Source organism: Apodemus sylvaticus, chromosome X (assembly GCF_947179515.1).
Source record: "Apodemus sylvaticus chromosome X, mApoSyl1.1, whole genome shotgun sequence".
Lineage (NCBI taxonomy): Eukaryota > Metazoa > Chordata > Mammalia > Rodentia > Muridae > Apodemus > Apodemus sylvaticus.
This window is the reverse complement of record NC_067495.1, coordinates 40,096,283-40,122,508: the sequence shown is the minus strand read 5'-3', so window position 1 is coordinate 40,122,508 and position 26,226 is coordinate 40,096,283. Positions and strand designations below refer to the sequence as shown.

Here is a 26,226-nt window from a genome sequence, read left to right as displayed (position 1 = left end):
TAGTTTTCATTGAACTGTGTTTTTAGTTTTAAGTTACCTCCTTTCCTCTGAGAACATGCAGATCTTTTGTGCTTAGAGAAGACTTTTGCTAATGATTAACTTTGGAAGTGCAAGATAAGCCCTAAAACTATGAAAAAGACTAGAGTTTGGCTTTTATTATAATTTTGAAATATTTTTGCTCTTAACTTCAAGTCATTGCCTAATATTCTATCTAAAACAGCACAAAGTTAAGTCTGGATCTCACCTAGTCTTTATTTGTGTTGGAATATAATTTCTATATAATGTTATTTGTATATATGCTTTCAGGAGTAACCATTTGGTACTAATCATTAGGTGTACTCTTTCCTGAGGAAGAAATTTTCTTCCAGTATCAGCATTCCTTTGTTAGCTGTGTAGAATTGAGGTTTCCTGGGCTTTCCACCATCTACTTTGGGATGTCTGTTGTTCTTGTCTAGCTCAAATGTGGGCAGTCATATTGGTAAGATTTTATGAGTTTAACTTCTGCCATTTCTAGAAGACAGTCTCCTTGCAAACTCCGTGTTCCTCTGTACCATACAGTCTTTCTACCATTCTAATACAGTAGTGTCTAAGACTTGTGTTCAGGAGTAGTTTTATTTTATGTGTCTATTGGAGCTCTACATTTTGATGTATTTTTGTTTGTTTGGTAATGGCCATCAGTCTGTTGCAATCAAAAGTTTATTTCATGAGGACTCCTTTTGTCAGCCTAGATGACTCTATATGTTTATTCATGCAGAAACATGCATATTATAGTTTTTGATACATAATTAATAAAAATCCTTTACATTTTTTATTTTCTACCCTCTGTCTTCTCTCTAAACCACCTTCCTCTTCCTAATTTGTATCTTCCCTTTTCCCAGTTCTTTAATCAGATCTCTAGTACCCTGGCATTCCCATCTGTATTTCTCTCATAAACCCCTACACCAGCAATGATTGCTTTCATCTTTCTTGGTTTCTGCATTTATTAAAGAATTTGTATTTACTTCTGAAGATTTGGAGTTTGGGGCCTACAATAAGGGAACATGTAGTGTTCTTTTTCTGTACCTGGATTACCTCACACATCATGATCTTTTCTAGTTCCATACATTTACCTTCAAATTTCTTTATTTCATTTTTCTTTATAGGAGAATAGTATACATATACATTCACAAAGACATAGTATATATTTACCGTTTTTTCATTAACCATTCATTTCTTGAAGGATATGAAGTTGTTTCCATTTTATAGCTATTGTAAACAGAGGAGCAATGAACAAATATCTGTTGAGTAGCATGTCAGATTCTTTGGGCATATTCCACATAGTAACATAGCTAGATCATGTGGGCAGATTTTCTTCTAGATTTTTGAGAGTTCGCCACACAGATTTCCATAATTTCCTCAGTAGTTTTCAATCAATAGGGAATGTCCATTCCCATTTCAACTTTTTTTAAGCTGTTTTGTTGATCTTTGTCGTTCTGATTGGTATTAGATGAATTTACAAAGTTATTTTCATTTTCCTACTCCTAGGGATAATAAACACTTTTGGAGGTATTTCTTAGCCCTGTTTTCTTTATTTTGATTTTTTTTCAGGTATTGCCACACTTTTTTAATAGACCATTTGCTGTTTAGATTTTTTTTGGTTTGTTTGTTTGTTTGTTTGAGCTCTATATATAGTCTGGAAATTAATGCTCTTTAAACATTTGATAGGCATTTGTGTGGCTTTGAACTTGTTATGAATTAAACAGTGCTAAATATTTTATTTCTGTGAAATATGTAGTTAGAAGTCATAAAACAAACTTGGATTAATAATTTATTTGGAATGTAAACAAAGAATATAGAAAATAAAATTATATAATAAAAATAATCAAAAAATAAAAAATAATTTATTGATATAGTTCCAAAGATTTTGAACATCATTGTGTTCATAATATTGATAGATCTATGTAAACATCACCACAAACCCATTTTTAATGTGGTACCTATTATTAGTGCAATTATTTGCTTTTCCATATGTAAAAAAACATTAACCTTTATAGGTTTGATAGATTTACTTATTGATTCTTTTTCATGTAACCCAAACCAGAAAATGAGCATTTCAATTTTAACTATTTAAATTATTTAATATAGGGCTGTTTGGAATACTATTTTTATTATTATCTGAATGTTTGTTCTTACTTTTTTAAACCAACAGTAAAATGAATATTGTATATGTACACAACTGAATTCATAAAATTGAAGATGATCACTAAATGTCAAATAACCTGGAAAGCTTATAATTTCTTGGCAGTTAATATATTTGTTTTCTCTAGCAGAAATTTAAAAGAGAAACTCCAATGAAATATTATTTCCTGCCAACTTGCTTGACTAACAGCTAAAAAGTTATTTACAACTACAAGCAATTTTTTTCTAAAGTGGCTTATCTGCACATTACAAGAGTTGTGATATAGTGGTGCATCATTTTGAAAATAACTGGGCAGGTTTTTTAAATTCTTATAGAATTAGAGCAGGTGTGTATGAAAGGAAATAGTTTATGGAATGTCTATGTAATACTTGATAACCATAAAAGTATTCTAAATTTAAAATTATAAAATGTATATTAGAAATTACATGTACATTAGAAATGTACTTTAGAAATTAGTACATTAGAAATAGTACATTAGAAATGTACTTTAGAAATTAATATTACAAGTTTATTGTCAAGATATTTGAAAACATGAGAACAAAAATATACTTTGTTAGAATTCAGAGCAGAATTATTTATGATTAGATGTGACATACAAGTTCAAAAGTTGAAGAAAGAGTAAATAATTTGAGACATACATATTACATTATTATTATATTATATTATACAACATTAAAAAGAATATCTAATTAAACATATATTTCTATGTATTCATGTATATTACATAAAGTATAGTGTACATATTTTACATTATATAATACATTTATATAATACATATATGTATATATATACTATATGGTATGTAATTTTTATATAATGTATGTCATATATTATATATAACATATAATATACATAGTATATTTCATCATATATAATATATATTATATATTTTTATATTTTATTAAATTTTGTTTATTTCAAGTTTTACAAGATTAAAGAAATATAATAGACAAAGTCATCACTATCAGAATTCCTCAACCATTGATTAAAAGTAAAGATTGTTTCATTGTGCAATTGAGTTTCACAATAAAATGTTTTTAAAATAATTAGAACCGATATATTGAATATTCTCAGTAGAAAGCAATGATAAATATTTGAAGTGTTGAATATGCTAGTTACCTTGATTATATAATTATGTATTATATTCATGTTTCATAAGAATCACACCATAACTCACATACATGTACATTTTTTCTGATAGTTAAAATAATAAAAATTTTCTAATAGTGATAATTTTATAATATAAATACACTTACACTTAATAAATAGGTGAATAATGAGATGGTTCTAATTTTGTGACATGATTTTTTCTCACTGAAACTGTTATAATGATCTTTAAATCTAAGATGAAATTAATTTACAAATTCTAATATTCATTAAAATAAATGCATTTATTTTTGTTGCATTAAATTATTTAATGGTGATTTGAAAACCAACTTTTTTGCATTTTTTATTCGATATATTCTTTATTTATATTTCAAATGATTTCCCCTTTTCTGGCTCCCACTCCCCGAAAGTCCCATAAGCCCTCTTCCTGCCCCCTGTTCCCCCATCTACTCCTTCCCACTTCTCTGTTCTGGTATTCCCTTATACTGTTGCATTGAGTCTTTCCAGAAGCAGGGGTCACTCATCCATTCTTCTTGGACATCATTTAATATGTGGATTATGTCTTGGGTATTCAAAGTTTCTAGGCTAATATCCACTTATTAGTGAGTGCATTCCATGATTTATCTTTTGAGACTGGGTTACCTCACTTAGTATGATGTTCTCTAGTTCCATCCATTTGTTTAACATTTTTTATAATATTATTTTATACCAATATTTTATTCTTTATTTATGCAGGAGGTTGCTGCAGGTTCTAGTCTGGGTTTCTCTGTATAGTCCTGGAGCCCTGGCTGTCCTGTAACTCCATCTGTAGACCAGGCTGGCCTCAAATGCTGAGACCTACCTGCATCTGTCTCCTGAATATTGATATTAAAGACATGTACCACTACTATCACCTCAGTTTATTTCAATTTTAATATACCTGTTTGAAGGAATATACCATTAAACTAGATGAAAATTGAAACACAAATCAATTTTAATTTAAAACATATCTAGTGGCATTTGAAACTCTTTATTTCTGAGCACAGAAGACTCGATAAAACTGTTGAATTCCTGAAGATTTTGTTAAGCTACTTTTCTGTTACAGTAAATACTGGATAATGTCTAATATTTCTACTTCCAATAACTTTTCTTCTGAGGCCAGTTTTGCTCATTCAACTTAGCTGCCTTTTTGTATAAAACCTTAGAATATAGAAGAAAGAATAACCTATATCAAAGGAGCTATCATAAAAGCAGAAGACATCTTTGATATACCGAAGCCTGTTGTAAACTGTAGTGACATTTTCTCAGCAGCCTTTGACATAAAAGACAATGCAAGGCATGGAATCATAGTGGAGAAAGTTTTATTAAAGTTTGTTTCACTTCTTCTCAACATTGTCCTAGAAAGCACTTCCTCTTCTTACCAAAAGCCATGCTTCAGCAGCAAAGCTGCATGCTTGCTGGTGTTTGATAAGTTATTTTTAGACCAACACAATTCTAATGTTGTGATGGATTAGACAAACAAACAAAACATCATTTGAACCAGTGTTCTCTGTAGGTACAAAAAAATAGCCAGGGGTTTGAGGGAAGCTCCTACACTTACAATAGCAAAAGCTAGACAAACAGTTTGGTTTTCTTTAAACTCCTCTGAATGCTCTAATTGTAGGATAATTAAGGGTGGAACAGCAAGTAAAGGTATAATAACCTATATGTAATCTTTTTAGATGCAATTTGAAACCTGTAAGAAGTAGGGTTGTTAGGTATCTAGTAAAAGTCAAGTATATACCAACAAGAAAGTATGAAGCTCCCAGAGACCACAGCTGGATGTCTGGGGAGGAAAAAATTAGAACTAAGTTTAAATGTAGAATATAGGAGAGATGCCCATAGTTCAAAATTCTGTCCATGAATGGATCTATCTTGCCAAAATCTAAATTCTTTTGTCTGAAGGGAAAGAGCCTAAACTGAGAATACTCAGGAAAGAATTCCCTTTTCAAATGTAATATCCTAGGGAAATGTTTCCTCAGGATCACCATGAAAGACATAGAAAGGCCTATCTATGTCTTTGTGTTTCCAATGGAGGAACAGGCTAGATCTCCAGTGGGCACAGAAATCTTCACTAGTTGTTTGTTGTTTGTTTGTTGTTGTTGTTGTTATTCTTTTTCTTGTTGTACTTTTTTGGTAGGCATCAACAAGGTAATTTTGATGTGTCATTGAGTCTTGTGCCATGGTCTCAGAGAGCTACTAAGGCTAGGCAATATGTAGAAGGGTTAGAGTGCTTCCAAGGAAGACTTGAGAAATCACCATATGAAACTGAGAATGAATCCTTGATTACAACTGAGCTCATATTTGAGAGATCTCCTGAATCTCAGAAGAATCTTGACTGTTACAGTCTTGAAATTTATTAGATATTAAAGAATGTAGTTGTTTTGATGGTGGACTAAATGCATTTTGTATTATAAGACAGTTATGTAACTACATGATAAAAAAAAGTAGAAGATAACAGCTTATAAGTGATTATGATTAGCTGCCATGTTGACAAGTGATAAAGGGGATATCTCTGATGCTTACCTTTATTCTGCTTCATTCCAGTAGTAGTATATCAAAAAATTTATGGGGAATCTGTGTTTTTTGGGAAGTTTGAAAATGAGAAAAAATGTATTAACAATAGCAATGAGTTCTGCCTAATCTCTTCACCACCAAATTTGGATAGCTTTTCAGATATATGCCTGATACTCAGATACTTTAACTTATTCCAGTTTTCGTATAGTATTCCCTTTGTAATTTGAGCGTCCATTTTATTATTTTGTTAATACCATAGAATTACAAGGAATATCATGGCTTTTGAGCCTTAGTATACTTACATGTTATTCAGTATTGGCCAAATATTTGAACAAAGCATATAGAATGATATGGTGGCATAAGTCTGAAAGCCCAGTACTTCAACAATAGAGGCAGCAGAATCAGACTTCAAAGTTGTCTTCTACATAGATAGTTCAAGGCTATCCTGGGACACATACATGAGGCTCTTTCTAAAAAGCAGGAAGGAAGGAGGGAAGGGAAGAAGGGAAAGAGTGAGGAGGAGAGGAGAATGGAAGGAAAAGTGAGTAATGCCAGAATATGAGATTTCTTTATTATTACCACATAAAAAGGTGTTTTCCATACTGGCTCATGTAGAAATAAGACAGAGCTTACAAAGAAAATGGTGTCTCACATAGTTGATCGCATCAATTAATGTAACTAAAATAGTTCTGTATGCAGAGATAATCCTATAGCTAATCCTGTGTACTCTTCCTGGGTGACTGAATGTGTTACATTGCCAAAGGTAACCATCATACCTACTATTCATGAAAATCATAGTTTTAAAATAAAAGCATAGTTTTATTTTTTTTCTTCAAATTGCTATAAGTTGTATTTCAAGGAATTTAAATTATTGTTATATTTATTTTCCTTAGATGTGCCCCCTGAAAGGTGGATAGTAAATTTTGACTCAGACCTTCTTGATGGCCTTGTGTTTGCTACACAGCTGGCAGCATACTGCCCATTTTTGGTAAGAGATACTTCAATGTCCAATTGTAGTCTCTGAATAAGAATAGTTAGTGAGATTTGAAGTTTATTTCCTGCAAACTGCCCTTTTAAGTACCTTAATTGTGACTGAAAATCATGAATGCTACTATTTAGCATTGACTTTTGTTTATACTTAAGTTTTAAATATAGTATTCTGTTTCAGATGCTAAAAATCCAAATTATGCTTTGTTGTACTACAAAGAAAACCTACATTCATTTTTTTTATTCCTTTAATTAAAACTCTCAATGTTTTAACTTCCAGATTGAGCCTTATTTTATAAATATGTACACACGACCAAAACGCTCAGAACAGTATTTGCACAATTGCTTGATTATTATAAATAGTCTTCGTGAAATTGGATTTGATTTAAACATACAGGTCAGTACCTTCATATCTCAGTGCTTTGAATGTTTATGTATTTCATTTGCTTATTTATAATATTCTTGTGCTTACACATTTTAATTTGATGTCTTCTATCATATCATTTACACCTGAAATCCTTTTATCTCCTGTCGTCTATTGGTAATGCTTAGGTCTGTATTTCCCATTCTCTTTGCTAAGTTTTCCATTCCTAAGATTGCCTCAGTTTCTGTTTTCTTTAATGCTGCTATTTCACTTTTCGCATCCTGGACAATTTTATTCATTTCCTTTTCCTGTTTGCATGTATTTTCCTATATTTTCTTAAGGGATTTATTCATGTCCTCTTAAAGGCCTCTGCTATCTTTATAAGATTGGATTTAAGATCCTCTTCTTTGTCTTCAGTTTCATTAGGAGATTTAGGGTTTATTTTTGTAGCCGGACACTGGGCTCTGGTGGGGTTATATTGCCCTGGGTTTTCTTGATTGTGTTCTCACACTGCACTTTAGGCATCTGGTTTTCCCTGGTGTTGGCTACATGATTTTGATAGCAGCAGGACTTCAGGGGATGTTGGGAGAGGTTGTGGGTCAGACAGTGGTTGTCAGGGTACCATATTATGCTAGGCTTCAAGCAGACACTCTGCAATCTGTGCTGCCTGTAGAACCTACTATGCAGGTTGTGCCCTTTTCATATCCATCTGGTTTCTCCAGCAGATCCAAATAGGATGAGTGTAGGCAGGCTTCCCAGTTTTGCTCTCATCCCCAGTTTCTACAGGGAAGAATGGTGCTCTCAGCATGCCCCAAGGCTCCTCCAGATTGAGGTGCAAGGCCAGAATCTACACAATGGTGCTAAGAGGACTGTTCATGCCACTCAGATCTGCCCATATTTCTTTTACTATATTATTCATCACTTTAAATCAAAGATGTTACTTTATCCATATGAATTACCATATTTAAGTCAGATGTTCTTCTGACCTCTGGATCTTTTTTATGTAGTCTTTAAAGCTATGAGGTTAGCATTCTGATTCTCTCTAACTCATCCTTTAATATGTCAGGAGCTTCCCATTAAGAAAATTATTCTGTATTTATACCTATATTTCTATTCCATTGTTCGTCTGAAACACTTATGAGTGTCTTGAAGTAATTTAGCAACTACTATATTCATTTGTTCCCTGTGCTTTATCTATATATCCTACAACTTATGTCTTTCTCCTTTCTCTTGTGAACCTAGGCCATTGACATCTGTGATCCAAACCCAGTGCTGATGCTAATGCTCTGTGTCTACATGTATGAGAGGCTCCCTACATACCTTCCCAGGAAAGTGGTACCATTCCATTGTACTCTATATGATGTTGTGCTGGGACAGGTAAGAGGATTTTTAGAACCAAAGGTCCTGAAATATTTAAACTTGTTTTAGATGTTTGTTTCTTTAAAAAAAAAAAACAACAAATGCATTTGTGATAGTTTTACTTACGTTGAGTAAAGTTTGTCAAATAGTTTCTTCTAAGAAAGTGTGAGAAATGGATAGTTTTGCTTAATAATCATCACGTCCTATAAAATTGTTTTTTTCTTTTGTGGTTTACAGAGAACAATACTCTTCCATGTAAAAGTTAGCTTACCACTTTGAAAGGATTACTATTTTCTCTTTCTTAGCTAATTTTATGTATTTCTCTTTATATTCATTTGGGGTTGGGTGTAATTGAATATTATACTTCCCGGTCCTCTAGAATTTATCTTAAAAAATATGATCTTGTGATGCTTAATTTTAGTATGTTTAACCATTACTATACAAGAGTATAGACTTTTGATTTGAATAGTTGTTTGTATTTAGTTAGTTATTGGAAATTTTCAAGTTTTTTCTCAAAATATAAATTGTTCAGTTTAGAAGAAAGAAAAACACTGCCTCTTTTCAATTTTAATTTGACAGAATTGGAATATCACCTCTTGTTTAATTGCACTTATTTAACTCTTTGTCAGAGCAAAATAATTATGAAAAGAATTTTCTTAGAAATGTTGATTTTAGTAATTCTCTAAATGTATGTTAGTCAAGGATATTGGCTAGAATCTATCATTGCACTTGAGATTTTTTCCTAGAAAATAAAACATCATAGTTTAGAAGTACTTTGTTTAAATCTTCTGGAACTAAACAGTCTCAACAATTTTCTGTGCTTGAATTTTTTACATGTCATATTTGTATCTCTTTACACTTCTTGTTTCCTCTTATTTTTCTCACTTTCCCTGTGGTTATGCTTGTGTGTGTGTGTGTGTGTGTGTGTGTGTGTGTGTGTGTGTACATATTCAAATGTGTGTACACATGTGTGTACCCTGATGTGTGTTTGGAAGTCAGAAAACAACTGTGAGATTTGGTCTTCTCTTTCTATTGTATGGTTCCCAGAAATGAAACTTGTTTTCAGGCTTGGCTGCATATTTTTAGTTTTTTTTATCATCTAACCAGCCCCTTTTTCTTCTTATCAAAAGTAATGAATATGCATTGAGAAGATGCTAAGTGATTAAGTGTGTATTTGTCAAGCATAGGATTTTGAGCACCTAGGAAAAGGTTAATAATAAAATAATTTAAATTATTTTTGGTTTTATTATATTTGTGTAACAAGTGATAGAAGTCAGGTATTTAAATATTTGAGGCAAGTGGTAGTTCAGTGGCTGAACAACCAGTGAAATATTATCTAAGTATAAATTATACATAAGATATTAATATGCAAGGTTTTTTGTTTTTACAAATATCAGATACTTTTACTTCTCCCAAAGTATCCACACTTTGGTCTTCCTTCCACTTGAGCTTCATGTGGTCTATGAATTATACCTTGGGTATTCTGAGCTTCTGGGCTAATATCCTCTGATCAGTGAGTACATACAATGTGTCAGCCAGACTGACTTTGGAGTGGTTTTACCAGCTTGCAATCCCACCAGCAATGGAGGACTTCCTCTTTCTCCACATCCTCACCAGCATCTGCCATTATCTGAGTTTTTGATGTCAGCCATTCTGACTGGGATGAGGTGGAATCTCAGGGTTGTTTCAATTTGCATTTCTCTGATGACCGAGGATGTTGAACATTTCTTTTGGTTCTTCTCAGCCATTCAGTATTCCTTAGTTGAGAATTCTTTGTTTAGCTCTGTACTCCATTTTTATAAGGTTATTTGGTTCTCTGGAGTCTAACTTCTTGAGTTCTTTCTATATATTAGATATTAGTCCTCTATTGGATATAGGATTGGTAAAGATCTTTTCCCAAGTTGTTAGTTGCTGTTTTGTGCTATTGTCAGTGTCCTTTGCCTTACAGAAGCTTTGCAATTTTATGAGGTCCCATTTGTCATTTCTTGATCTTAGGGCATAAGCTATTGGTGTTCTGTTCAGGAAAATTCCCCTGTGCTCATGTCCTCAAGGGTCTTCCCCAGTTTCTTTTCTATTAGCTTCAGAGTGTCTGGTTTTATGTGGAGGTCCTTTATCTACTTGGACTTGAGCTCATAAAATGGCTTTTAGAAATTGAAACAAGTTTTTATTTATGTGTCAAAAATCATAGAATCTTGAACACAGTAGAATCAGATAAAAACAGATTGCAGTCATTTACTGTTATCATTCACACATAATTAAACTTTGTTTTTAAGGAAACTGATCATAAAATTGTAAAGAAGAGTGTGGTGGCAAATTAGTTAAACAACTTTGTGTCATCTATCTCTTGGGAAATACTGAATATGCTTGTCACCACTAAGATGTTAGGGTGAGGTGTGGAAGTTCCAGAACAATAACAGGTTTCAATGAATCTTCTGTGACATTCCATAGTTTCTTCTAAAATGAAAATGTTATTTAATTTTCTGAGATTTAAATGCATTTTGTATATTAATACATACATACATACATACATACATACATACATACATGCATACATTGTAAAATACTACACCAAAATTTTTTTATGTTATAAATTTTATCTGTATGTTTTTAAATAATATTGGTTCCTAAGTCCTTGGTGAAAACAAAAGAAAGTAATTAATTTGCATTAATACACTTATTCTTTTAGTTAGCATTTTTTAATAAATGAAGATAAGTTAATTTTCTTTTTTTTTCAGTTCTTTATCAAATTCTTTGTCATATATTGGAACTATATATGCTGCTGTAATTTCACTCTTCAGATACTTGGACTTGTCCTTGGGAGTAACCATTGTCTAATAATACCTTATACTAAATCTTCTCCCCTGTCGACATCTGTACTTTCTGTAAATTCATTGCATGGTATTAAAGAAGAGTATTCATTACACTTGCTTTAATGAGGCAGACTCTACAGGACTTGTTTAAAATGATGATCTAGATTTTTGTAGGATTGTCATTGTAGGTTATTGAGAATAACTCTGAATACAAAAAGAAAAAAATAAGAATTTATTTCCAAGGAGATAGAGGATGGCCAATGAATGAAGAATTAACAAGAGGAGTCACTGGGATGAACTTAAGATTCTGGTTAACTTATCTTCATTGCATTCTTGCAGGGAAGAGAATAAGACAACTTCTGGGGAGAGTAGAAGATAAGGAGTTTGTTCAATTATGAATGATGATTAGATTTCAAATGTAAAATATTTTGGATAAAATGAATTAGCCAAAATCTTCCTAAAATTTTGTTTTGGAGTATATGTACGAAAACACAAGACTAAGCTAGTCCTATGCTCAAAGGGTCTGGACTAGTATTCAATCAAGGAAAATGTCCCCTTCTTTCTTCCTATTATACTTGTTTTGTTGGTGTAGAACTTGAAACATCATACTGTTACTTGGGCTAGATTGCTAAAGACTACAGATGCTTCTCCTATAAAAACTTTGCAGAAGAAAAATGGACATCAGAGGGTGTGTTCTGTAAGCTTGCAATGAAATCAAAGTAATGAAATAAATACATTGTGAGAAATCAAGGCCAACAGACCAACACATGAACAATAACTCTGATTTTCCAGTATTGTTCTGCTAGTACCTGTTTTTCTAATATACATTATTAATTATTTTGACAACTTACACATGTATATAATATATCCTGATATCCTGATTAATCATTTTCCTACTCCCTCTTTCATCCATCTTCAACCCTCTCAACCTTCCCTTATCCTCATCAGTCATCCATCAATTGATGGCTTATGCTTTAGTTTTGTGACCAATTTAGTTTAACTGGGAACATCCTTGTAACAATGGGATTGGACCTATCCACTGGAACCTCGTGAAGTCACCAGTACATCCACAACTAAAGACAGTGATTCCCTATTCTCTGAATCTATCGGTAGCACACTGTTCTGCAGTAATAAGTAGGACTACTTGAGTCTTCCTTCTGCTCTCAGATTGGATGTTTGGAATATGACTTTGCTAACTGAATTTTCATCAAATTCTCCTCACAGATCAAGCCCTCTCTTTAGATTTCTTAGTTCTAGGCCAAACATAAATGGCTAATTGCATTCACTGACACCAATTTTCATTTTAGGTATGTAGTAATTTCATCTTTCCCCTAAAACTTATAAGCCATTAAACTATTTTTCTGGTTCCCCTTTTATTATACTGTAACAAGTGGTTTTAGGATTGCCTACTGGAAGGTTAGCATTTGAAAATTTTATGATGTCTTCTCTTCCAGGCCTCCAACTCCTTAATCTGTTGCAGCATGATTTTCCTGAATTTCCATCTTCTTTGCATGTACTTCATTTTAACATTTTAAAGAACTATTCCCTGTAGTAATGAAATAGCTGTTCTCTCTCTTCTCCTACTGCTTCCCCCCTCTTTTTCCTCCTTCCTGTTTTTCTTCTGCTTCTTCTTCCTTCTTCATTGTCTTGTTCTTCTTTCTCCTCTTTCTTTTCTTCCCCTTCCTCCTCCATATATTTTCTTCATACTCTCCATGTTTCTAGTTCAGGCAGTATGCAATGAAACTTCTTTCAGACCAGGACATAATCATTTCTATTCTGGATATGTCTTCAGACATACATACATTCCTTTGGAAACTTTCTCTACTGATCTGAAAGATTATCTTTTTTATGGAAACTAAATTATACTTTTCACACTATTTATGCTATTTAAATCTTTCAAAAATTTTACTCCTACATAAAAAGTAAATTAACATTGCTAGTTTTGGTCTTTATCTACCATGTGACTTTGAATTATAACAATTATTCAAATACTTATTTTGATTTAATAAATCATAAAGATCAATAGACATACTAGTATTAAATGTCAGGTCTTTAGTTGTCATGGTAACTCATGCCTATGAGTTTATATCTCGGAGGCTGAAAATGGAGAAGATTGAATTCCAGGTCATCCTGGTCTGTATAGCAAGGCCCTGTCCTGCACGCTTGCAAATTCAAATACTGTTTTATGCCTTTTAGTTAATATTATATACTACATTGAGGATTTTTATATGTAGGATGTCTTTCTTTCTGAGTTAAAACTAAGAAATGTTGTGTTTGTGTAGGATTTAATCTTCTGTACACCATCTTTTCCATCCACATAGATATTATTGAAAAATCCAAGCTTGAAGAATTTAGTGTATACGGCTACAATTGTTGGAAGAGATGCTAATGACTTCTCTCTTGCCCAGACAGGGAATGTTATAACAATTGCCCCAAAGTAAGTATTTAAAAATATTCTAAGTTATTGAAGTTGACAAACCTAGACATTTAATATCTACAATAATTTTTAAATATGTGAATTTGATTTTTTTCTGAACATGAAATTCTTAGACAAATGGATGGAGTTGGAAAACATCATACTAAGTGAGGTAACCCAGTCTCAAAAGATCAGTCATGGTATACATTCACTAATAAGTGGATATTAGCCTAGAAAATTGGAATACCCAAAACATAATCCACACATCAAATGAGGTACAAGAAGAATGGAGGAGTGGACCCTGGTTCTGGAAAGACTCAGTGTAGCAGTATAGTGCAAAACCAGAACAGGGAAGTGGGAAGGGGTGGATGGAAGAACAGGGGGAGGGAAGGGGGCTTATGGGACTTTCGGGGAGTGGGGGGGGGGGCTCAAAAGGGGAAATCATTTGAAATGTAAATAAAAAATATATCGAATAAAAAAAAGAAAAATAAAATAAAATAAAATCTCATCCAAAAAATATTCTAAGTTATTGAACTTATAAACCTAGACATTTAATATCTACAATAATTATTAAATATGTGAATTTGATTTTTTCTAAACTTCTTTATTAATAATGAAAAACTTTCACTGAGAAATTGAATATTTATGGTTCTATAGTTCCTCTTTAATTAACAATATAAATAAGCTTATTTGGGGCCTGAAGAGATAGCTCAGTGTTTACGAGTACTCTTTCAGAAGTCCAGAGTTCAGTGCCCAATAACCACATGGTGATTCACAAACATGTGCCATGGGATCCTATGCACTCTTCTGGTGTGTCTGAAGACAGCTACAGTGTACTCATATATGTTTACTAAATAATATTTTAAAGAAAACACCTGATTTTAAACATGTATTTAATTAATTATAATTTACTTTGTGTGTACATTATAGAATCTTTGTATAGCACAATTATGTTTCATGAAGAAAGCAAAGGGTCATGATTGAAATTTAGAAGCTATGGAAGAATAAAGAAGAAAATGTGTAAAAAAAAAATTTAATTCCACTTCTAAAAAGCACTGATGTTGCCATATTTATCTTTTCATAGCTATTTTATTGTGCCTTTATAGATGGTAGATGAATATCTAGGTAGATATATATGAATGTCCATATGTTCCTAATTATAATATATAACATAATACATGATTCCTATTTCTTCTGAAGTATTCAATGATGTTGAATACTCACTCTTGTGCTATAGAATGGATAATCTGAGAGATTTAAAATTGTATACTTTATCTAATATACTGTATCCTATGAGCTTAAAACAGTTCTTGAAGCTATATAAAATATATATAAAATAAATTGAATGAGTGAATTACTGATTTAATGGACTATAACCATTATGAAGAAAATTCTTAATTCAAGGTGGGTTTCTTGCACAAAATTTGAGTTCTACACCCAGTATATTACTCCAATATGAAAAGGTCTTTATTCTCAATGAAATTTCAGTCTAGGAGTCTGAATGAGCCTATTTGAACAAAATTTCAATTAGTAAGATCACATCTGTGATTTTTCCTACAAAATATAATTTACATGTTTCTGATAATTTCCTTGCTTTTAGCTGCTTCCTCTTCTCTACCATTTAGCAGGTTTTCCACAGACAATGAAAATTAAAACATTTGACAAAATGTATCACTATTCCTATGTTCATTTTCAATATTTTAATAGAGCTTATAATAAGTAATAGTTTATAGAAAAATAACCAATAATTATATAGATAATGTTAATTATGTTAAAAGCCAGAGTAAAAATTCTTAATAGAATTTTTCTCCTATTCATCACTTGGAACCATGCCAACGTCAGGCAAAGCTTAAAGATTCAATTGTGAAAATCACAGCTTATTTTTAAGTCAAACGTAATTACATACACAAAGAAATGAATGCAAAATTTCTTCCTTGCACAATGAAAACTGAAAAGTAAAGAAAGATGACTTCCTGATATATGGGAAGAAGAAATTTCATACCACCATGATGCTGTTTCATAGTCTGTAGCAATTCTAAAGATTCTGAGGTAGCTAAGCCTCAAAGCTCATCACAATCCAAGGTGCTGGTATAATTTCCAAGAAATGTTTTTGTGCTTCATGAGCCTCCACTTCTTTTGTTTCAAAAGGATAGGGGGGGGGCTTCCTTTTCAAGATTTGTAGGAGAGCGCTTAGTCTGTCAAAATCTGGCTTAGTGTCATAATTTTTCTAAAAATAGGTAAGTATAATCTGTAAACATCCCTAAGACTCTGCCATTAGACTACAATGTTAAAAATGAAAAGAAGTAGACATATTTTCTTTTTTTGTTTGTTTGTTTTTTTTACATATTTTCTTTATTTCGTTCTTTAATTTGTTTTTCTTAAAAGCAAGCATACTACTACTCTTTATCTACCATTGTTAGTTTGCACTTTCAATCCTGAACTTGAGGTATTATTTTAATTCAGAAATTTTTGTTCAATATTTTTTGTTCGCTCTATATAGCCAACAATATGATGAAGCATTTACAAAAAAATGTACCCATAAATTCATACAAAATCTGTACAGTTTCATATTTTTCTCCAATAAAAAAATCCAATGTAAGATATATTATACATATACTTAACAGTTAAATTTAGATTATACAAATGACTTCGTGCTTCAATGTTTAATTTGTGGTAAAATTAATACAGTTCAGGGCATAGGTACAAAACCAGATCTATATGTTTAATTTTCCTTTATTTAAATAAAATGTTTCCTCCTTTATATTTTATTAAACAGAAATCACATTGTTGTTGCTGTGAAATTTTTAAGTCGCTTTCTCCATCCTGCTGAAGCTACACTATTATTAATTTCAAAACCTAAGGGTGGAGTAGGAGGAAGTACAATGGCTTTTGCTCTTCGGGGACAAATACTAAATTTTAAAGCAATTGTAAGTAAGCTATACTTGTTTTGTATACTTTCACTCATGTTCCCCAACCCCTGGTGTCATACCATGATTATTGTTGCCTGTTTATGTTCTGCTCTTAGTCATTTAGGTTATCTCTTTGTCGTAATACCTTGTAATTTAATATTTTGTGGTAAGGGCACTGAGCGTGGACAGTTGATTCAACAAAATGTTTTTTCTGATGTTGATAGTCATCAACTTTTAATAAGTATTTTAATATTTATTTGGTGTGTGTGGTATTGTGTGATTGCACACATATCAATGTTGGCACGCTGAAGTGGAAACTTAAGGGTTCTTTGGAAAGTCAGTTGGATTGCGTTTTGCTGGGGCAAACACTTGAAGGATAGTTTCATTAAAGTGGAAACAAGTGTGAGAGGCAGACTTGTGAAGGAATTTTTTGTTGAAGCAAACACAGGAGAGAGGATGTTCAGCTAAAGCAAGCACAAGAAAGGACAAGTGATGAAGGACTTTTTGCTAACAATGCACATGTATTGTTCCACCTTATATTGCATAGTTGATCTGCATTTGTCAGGACTCCGTAAAGGGAAATGCACCAAAATAAATAAATAAATAAATAAATAAATAAATAAATAAATAAATAAATAAATAAATACTGCAAAACAAAACAAAACAAAAAACCCTTCTGGTACTGCAGTTTCTTGTTGCTTCCATGTAGTCTGGCTGATTGGCTGTGCATGCTGAGGCAAAACCATGCTGAAACAAGGCCAGTGCTGAGGCAAGGCATGTGGAGGACATGGAATGTTTGAAGGGTTTAAGTAGGACTCCAAGGAGTGGTGGAGATGGAGCTTGGGTTGCTGATAAAGCTAGCTATACAACAGTTGTGGATCTTTTGTTTTCGCTTATCTTTGCTTCTCTGAGAGAGCCACAGGCAAGAACTTCTCCTGGCATTCCTCCTGGCCCCTCCTGCTGGATCCAGCTGAGGCTGAGGCCTGGCTGTTTCTGCTAGGTCTTATCATACCTGTTGCTAACCTGATTCTACTGAACTGGTCTGCTGGTATACCTGGAGCATTCTATAGAGCCGATCCATTATAAAATTCATGCTAATTCTACATTTGTTGAAGAATGATGGCATTCTTGATTAAATTCTACATGCTTATTTCTCAAAAGATGAGGCGATAATACCTTGGTAGACATTTATAAATATATTTCATGGCTTTTGGCTAACATGGAGAGGTGTATGATTCAGTTTCATTTAGTGGGCACATTACTGAGAGTTTGATCATGTTCCAGTGAGTACATAGATAATGCAAATTGGACTTTTAAATGAAATTATTTTTTGAGGTGGTCACAAAGGTAGGTGAACACTGAAAGACTGGAAAATATGTGTGATCAGTGAGCAGGATGTGAAATTCCCACAGAATTTTAATAAATATATTATGTTCAACAATACTATTTACCACTATGGATATATGTATAGTAAAGTCAATCAAATTTTCCAGAATTCAGTGTTTATTATAAAAACCAAAAGAAAATGTTGGAGTATGTATGATTAGATTGCAAAGTAAAATGAATGACTCTTGAAGTATAATGTGGCAGGAAAATATGAGAAGAGAGCACCAAGATGTTTACAAGGACAGATTGATTTTTTAGGTAATGAAGTCCCAAGCCAGAAGTGGTTATTACACTGATACATTTTGGTCATTCTCTGAAGCAATGTATTAAATGAAGTTCAGTGAAATAGTTGATTTTGTTCCATTATTAACCTCAATACTTGTGAGTAATCCTGAAAATTAAATGCCTGAATGCTATGTAGCTCTGAATACATCTTACTCACATTCAGGTCATTGGGACTTAAATTATATAATAATGAAGATAATGTTTGAGCCAAGAAGAAAGCTTATAACTGGAAAATTTCTAGAATGTTTAAGTACAGAAGTTTTATTTTATATGTGTGTTTTTATTGTAAGCTTATCAATATAACCACCACAGTATGACCATGCACAGTTTGCAAAATACACACATACACACATACACACACACATATGTCAATGATAGATAATATATATGTTTTATATATAGTTTATTATTTAGTGATAGAATATATCTGATTATTTGTGAAATCATTATCTGTTCATTCTTTAGTTTGAAAATTAAGAGACATTCAAAACATATATTTTAATTATTAGCACATTACTGTAGATAAGATACATTGCATTCTGTTTGAATTTTAATAGTAAAATATTTTTAAAAGAAATAATTTTATTAATTATTTTAATAATCAAATGGACAATAGGTTTTTAAGGTTTTACTTTATTAGTAAGGATATTCTGAATTTTGACATTATTATATTGTGACTTTTTTTCTTTTTTATCTTTAGGATGTTCTAAAATGTAAATCTCCATGTTATCAATGGAAAGAAGTCACGTTGAACGTGAAAAACCCCTTTCCAAGTGGTGGAGATTTTCAGTAAGTTATTGTTTTAATGTTAATTTATTTCAGTTCACTATTTATAGTCAAGAAAAATAAGTAGGAGCTAGAGAGATGCTTTAGCAGTTACAAACACTGTCTACTCTTCCCAAGGTCCTGTGTTCAATTCCCAACAACCACATGGTGGCTCACAACCATCTATAATGGCATCTGATGCCCTCTTCTGGCACAAAGGTGTACATGCTGATAGAGCACCCATATACATAAAATAAATTTTAAACAAACATAAATAAGTAAATACATAAATTTATTTTCCTCTTTAGCATGATTCTTCTGAGGAGAAATTACATGTGCTTAGATTCCCATGAATTAAAAGAATCAGCAAATAATATACCTGAAATTTAGAAATCAAATTCATGTAATATGCACATTGGCACAGAAATATAAAATTCTTTGAACTTAACATTAGATAGATTTTTGCATAATATTTGGCAATTTGAAATATTTTTGCATTACTGTATATTCCAGCTTTTACATTTTTATTATGAATAATAACACTCATAATTAGTTAAATAAAACATGTTTTGTTGAAATAGTTATTGGTGAATTTATGATTTCTATATCTATATAAATTCAAATTTACTATTGTGTAAATTTAGTGATTTTTTTCATAAGTTTCTTTTTCCTTGTTCTTTTTTTTATATTTCTTGGTGTTCACTATTTGATGCTTCATTGGCCTCTTTAATTTTTTAATATGCTTTTATAGGTCTTTGAAGATCTATGTTACAACTAGCTTGAATTTATTTCCTCTTAAATCTGGTTTCTGGGTCATCGACAGTTTTTGTCACTCATTTCCTTTTTTGTCTCTTTACATATTTCATATTTTTTCTTTTTATTTACTGGCTTTACAATTTGTTCATATAATATGTTTTTATTATATACTTTCACCTCTCCGAACTCATCCTAAATCTTCCCTACCCACCCAAATTTATGTTCTCCTCACCCTCAAAATCCAAAATTGCAGCTCAAAATAAACAATAACATCAACAAATGTACCAATCCCAGCAAACAATATAAAAAGTGCTCATGACATAGAGCTTTGTTGGCCAACTGCTTGTGAGCATGAGACCTCTACTGAATTATGGTTTAGATACCAAATGTTACCTCATTGGACAAAACTGATTTTCAGTTACAAATCTCATCTTGGTTAGAGATTGAGCTTTATGTCCAATTCTATTTCATAACTGAGTCAGGGTTTTATGTAGCTTGGACTTATATAAACATTGCTGTTATAGTCTCTGTGAGTGTATATGTGCATCATCCCTATGGGATCTGGAAGACACTGTTTCTTTGGAGTCATACACCACCTCTGGCTCTTGCAGTTTTTCTGCTTCCTCTTCTTCCCAGATTCTGGGGACTTGATAAAAAACATCCTGCCAAGGGTTGAGTGCTTCGGAGTCTCTTGCTCTGCACATTATCTAGTTGTGGGCCTCTGTTTTAATTCCCATGAACAGCAACAAGTAGCTTCTCTAGTAAAGGTTTAACAGTGTCCTGATATATGTGAATAATACTTTGTTATTAGGAGTAATCTTATTACTATGCTCATTTTATTGGTACTATTATTGCCAAATAATAGTAATAGTAGATTTTGTTTGTTTGTTCGTTTGTTTTCCAAGACCCATGTCTTATCTAATCTCAGGTTCTTGTCTACTTTAGCAGTCTTCCCTATGGCTTCCATCTTATGCAATGAGCCTTGTATCCAAACAAAAGGTGGTTGATTACACCCATAATGTTTGTGTTACTATTGTATTAGTATCTTGCAGACAGATCACTATTATGTATTTGCAGGGAGTGATCCTAATGTTTAATTTTCTCCTTAATTAGCATCCATAGTACCTTTCAGGAATATGAACACTGGTCAATAGAGGTGAAGCTTGATTCCTTTGATGTCATAAGTAATCGGTATCTTTAGTAATACAGCCTTGTGAAGAGTAACCAGTACCATTGTCAAAAGGCTGTAATGTTGGGCAGAGGGATCAATGACGCTTAGCCAATTCCTACACATGATGTATACGTTACATAGTTTGTATGAAGAATTCTGGACATATTTGAATATGCATGTTACTCATTCTGAGTATTGAATCTATCTCCCCAAGGCCTGCATATTTATATTTTAATTTAAAAAATATGTATGTGATTATTTTTTTCTGCCTGTAGAAGCAAAACAACAAAAGGCATCATATCGCTAGCAGCTGTAGTTAGAGAAGATTTTAAGCTATCATGTGGATACTGGGAATTGAATCTCTGAAAGAGTACTCAGTGGTTCCAACTACTAAGCCATTTTCCAACCTCTAGCCACCTATACTCTCAGAATTTAAATTCTATTAAACCAGGCTAAAATAAATCTTGTGATTTTTTTTTCCTGTCTGCTTGTTTGTTTGAGATAGTCTTGCTATGTAGAAGCTGATAGCCTTGAACATAAAATTCTACCAATCCTGTGTCCTTAGTGCTAGGGACTGGAGTTGTATACAGACATATACTACCAAATTTCTCCCAAAATTTCTAGTTAACTTCTGCTTTTTGTCTCATTGGGAATATTATGTTTTCAAATATGCATCATTTTATTTATGCTGAATTAATTCCATGTTGCACTATAAACTAGATAAAATTAATCGTATGTTTACTTATCCAACCCCAAGCGTATTGCTAATACAGATGTTGCTATATAAAATTCCCTCCAATAACCCTTTCTTCTTTTGGACTTCTAACAGGAAATACAGATAACAATGATAGTTAAACAAAATAGAATATTTTAATAAAGGGATAAGTACTTACTAACTTGAAATCTCTGAAATAGTCCAAAGGAATGAACTCAATTTAAACCAATAAGCCAAACGGAGGTTGTAAACACAGCAACAATGAAGAACAAAACAAGAAATTTAAAAAAAAAAAAAAGCTTTAAGTTTTATGCTATCTGTAATTTTATTCTCTACTCTTTCGTGGATGTTGATGGAAAATACAAGTCCCAAAGGATTATTTCACTGTCCAACAAAGACCATGATCTAAATGCCCAGTTTACCCATTTTTTATTGCCTCAAGGTTCGTGTGGCCATGTAAATCTTTATGGAGCCTGTTTACTTAGTAACTTAACTACAGCTAAAGGAACCCAGGCTTCAGATCTTACCAGGTTTTACAATGGCTATTAACTACCCACAACTCTTATCTCATTTATCTTCATTTCAGATAAGAAATGAAGCACTTGCTTGCATTAATTATGTTTTGTGATTTCCTATTTATTCTAGAATATAATTTTAATTCATTTACATTTTTATGCTCATTGCTATGAAACTTCAGTATCCAACATTGTCCTTCATTATGATTATTATTTTTTCCTTCTTTGTGAGCAAAATACTTGAACAACTGAAAAGAAGAATAGATTCTTTGAGGTTATAGTTTCACAGCATTAGTCCATATAAGTGCAGGAGGTATAGCATAGCAGTTCTCTTCTCAATGGTGAGTTCTTATGGTAGCGATAAGAAGTTCACATAGGGGTGTACCTAAAAGCAGAGAGCTATAAGGGAACCTTCGATTAGGATATAGCATTCTAAAGCCTGTCTCTAGTGGGTCTACTTCTGCCTTCTATGCACTTACTTCAAAAGATTCAGTAGTCTATCAATATAACACCATCAACTGATTAATAAAGATCCAAGCACAGTATTATGAGGGACATTTCAGGTTCAAAGTACAATGCCGTGTGTGTGTGTGTGTGTGTGTGTGTGTGTGTGTGTGTGTGTGTATGATTTTCATTTCTATGTATTTTACATATTTATATTTCCTTTTCTCTGATGTATCCTTTGAGTTTCAGAATGAGTCTGAATATAGGTTATTGATAAGAAAAATATGAAGGAAGAATGGTTTGTTGCCATCTGAAATTTGTTAATTACAATTGGAAATAACTCTTTTTGTATTTATTTCAGGGTCATTCTCGTGGAATCTACCACACTTATGCATTTACCAGCACAAGTAACTGATTCTTCAAGGTACACTGTGATGCCTGAGTAAGTAGTTTTGATTTTATACTCATACATAGTGAAAGAAAAATTATAAGAAATTAGTGCACAAGGAAACTTGATACATAGTGGCCTGGAGAGTAGCATTTATTTATAAAGTATGTGTCATTTAAAATATGTGTACTCTTTTTCAATTGTATTTTCAGTATTTTCTATGTTCATGTCTAAGAAATATGCACTTTATTTACTACAGTAAGTATTTATTGTTTATCATGACTTTTGTTTTATCAAAAAAGCTACAGATTATGTTGGCTATGGTCTTGCTGTAAATTGCCTTTATAATGTTTTTTAATCCCTAATCTTTATAAGACTTTTTTTTATAAGGAGTTCTTAAATTTTGTCAAAGGCCTTTTCTGTATTTATGTAAGGACTATCTGTTTCTCTTTCATTTCATTTTGTTTATAGAGTAGATTACATTGACTTATTTTCATATCTTTAACCATCCCTGCATCTTTGACATGTAACTATTAGTCATCGTAGATAATCTTTTTGATGTGTTTTTGGATTCCATTTGCAAGTATTCTATTGAGTATTTTTATATTATGTTCATTCTTTATATTATATTATGTAAATTCTTTTCATTTGAATTATGTTTATTCTTTATTGAATCTTTTGTGACTTGACTATCAGGTTGACTATGACTTCATAAAATGAATTTGCTAGTGTTCCATCTGTTCTATTTTTTGGAATAATTTGAAGAGTGTTAACATTAGCTGTTCTTTGACAGTTTGATAGAATTCTGGCCCTCAGCTTTTTCTGGGGCGGGGCAGGGAAACGTTTATTTTACTAACTAAATTATTTAGTTTAAATACTGATATCAGCTTCCCTTCCTCCTCTCCTCCCAGTCCCTCTAACTCACCCCTGCTCCCTGAATCCATGCTTCCTCCCATTCTCCTCAAAAATGTCTAGGCCTTCCCAGGTATATCAATGAGCCTTGACATAATCAAGTTGCAATAAGGCTAGGTACATTTTCATCTTTTGAATGAGGCTAGAATAGGCAGCCCAGCTAGGAGAAAGTGGTCCAAACACAGGCAACATACTCAGAAATAGCCTGTGTTTCCACTTTAGAAGTCTTCCATGAAGACCTATTTGTACATCAATTATATATTTGTACAGTGCCTAGGTCTTCCCCATGCATGTTCTCTGGTTAATGGGTTCTCTGAGCCCATTTGTGCCAAGCTTAGTTGACTGCAGTTTTCTTGTGGCCTTGACCTCTCTGGCTCCTTCGTCCTACTCTTCCACAAGATTCTACAAGCTCTGCTTAGTATTTGGCTATGGGTCTCTACATCTGTTTCCATTGGTTGAGTGAAGCCTCTGTGATGACAGTTATGCTAGGCTCCTGTCTTCAACTATAGCAGAACATCATTGACAATGTCATGGGTGGGCTTCCTCTCAAGGCATGGGTCTGAAACTGTGTCAGCTCCTCATTGGACCTTCCCTCAATTTCTGCTCTTTTACACCTGGACATCTTGTAGACAGGACAAATTGTAGGTATAGGATATCATAGCTAGGTTAGTGTCCCAATGCCTCCATTGGAAGTCTTACCAGGTTACAAGAGATGGCCAGTTCAGGTCCCATGTCCCCCATTGCTAGGAGTATTAGGTAGGTTCACTCTCAGAGATTCCTGAGAGTTCCCATTGTCATAGGTTTTTTTCTTCATCTGAGTGTTGCTCCCACCCAATTCAGTTGTTCCTCCCAGTGTTCTCTCCCTCTGTCCACCCCAATCCACATTCCTCCACACCCTCTCCATTAAGTGCCATTTCTACCCACTCTTCTCCTTCCATTCATCTCCATTTTCTAATCTATTTTCAGTCAAGTTCAAGCTTTCCCTGAATGGGGCCTTCCTTGTTATTTAGCTCCTTTGGGTCTTCAGATTGTAGTATTGTAATCCTGTACTTTATGACTAATAACCATGTATAAGTGAGTACACACCATGTTTGTTTTTCCAGGTCTAGGTTAGCTCACTCAGGATTATCTTTTTAGATCTATCCATTTCCCTGCAAATTTCATAATGTCATTTTTTAACGACTAATATTCCATTGTGTAAATGTAGAACAATTTGTTTATCTGTTCTTCATTTGAGGGACGTTTGGTTTTTTTTTTTTTTTCCTGTTTCTGGCTATTATGAATAAAGCTGCTATTAACATGGTTGAGAAAGTGTAGTTGTGGTATTCTGGAGCTTCTTTTGTATATATGCCCAGGGGCAATATACCTGGGTTTTGAGGTAGATCTATTCCAAATATTCTGGGTTCCAAAGTTGTATAAGATTGCACTCACACCAGCAATGGAGAAGCGTTACCACTGTCCCACATCCTTTTGCCAGCATGATCTTTTCCTTGAGTATTTGGCCTTAGCTATTCTAATAAGTTTAAGATGGAATCGCAGAGCTGTTTTGATTTGTATTTCCCTGAGACTAAAGGTGTTGAATATTTCTATCTGTTCTTGAATGTTAGAGATTTTTTTTTATGAAGAATTCTCTATTAAGATCTATATACCATTTTTAATTGGGTTGTTTTGTTGGTGACTAGTTTTTTAAATTCTTTATGTGTTTTGCATATTAGTCCTTTGTCAGATGTAGAGTTAGTGAAACTTTGTTCCCATTGTGTAGGCTGCCATTTTTTCCTACTATCATGGTCCTTTTTCTAGAAGAACCTATTTAGTTTCAGGAGGTCTCATTTATTAATTGTTTATTTTAGTGCCTGAGTTGTTGATGTTCTGTTAAGGAAGTTATATCCTGTACTAGTGTGCTAAAGGCTATTCACTGTTTTCTTTTCTATCAGATTTAGTGAAAGAGATTTTACATTGATGTCTTTGATTCTTGTGGACTTGTGTCTTGTGCAGAGTCACAAATATGGACCTATTTGCATTCTTCTATATTCAGAAATCCAGTTAGACCAGCACCATTTGATCAAGATGGTTTCCTTTTCCAGTTGTATGGATTTTGCCTCTTTGTCAAAAATCAAGTGTTCGAAGGTGTGTGGATTTACTTCTGGGTCATTGATTTGATTCCCTTCATCAACCTGCCTGTTTTGGTGCCAGTACCATAAGGTTTTTATTACTATTCTTCTG

The 26,226-nt window shown here is 32.8% G+C and overlaps 1 protein-coding gene across 1 annotated transcript in view; it reads left to right on the top strand.

The window, feature by feature from the left end:
* The window catches only part of Cfap47 (cilia and flagella associated protein 47), a 220,589-nt gene that overhangs the window by 91,068 nt on the left and 103,295 nt on the right, over positions 1-26,226 (top strand). Inside the window, exons 34-40 of the mRNA XM_052171493.1 lie at positions 6,715-6,809; positions 7,089-7,205; positions 8,415-8,549; positions 13,663-13,778; positions 16,534-16,684; positions 19,038-19,126; positions 23,065-23,145. Coding sequence (XP_052027453.1) covers positions 6,715-6,809; positions 7,089-7,205; positions 8,415-8,549; positions 13,663-13,778; positions 16,534-16,684; positions 19,038-19,126; positions 23,065-23,145 — 784 coding nt within the window. The remainder of the gene's footprint in view (positions 1-6,714; positions 6,810-7,088; positions 7,206-8,414; positions 8,550-13,662; positions 13,779-16,533; positions 16,685-19,037; positions 19,127-23,064; positions 23,146-26,226) is intronic.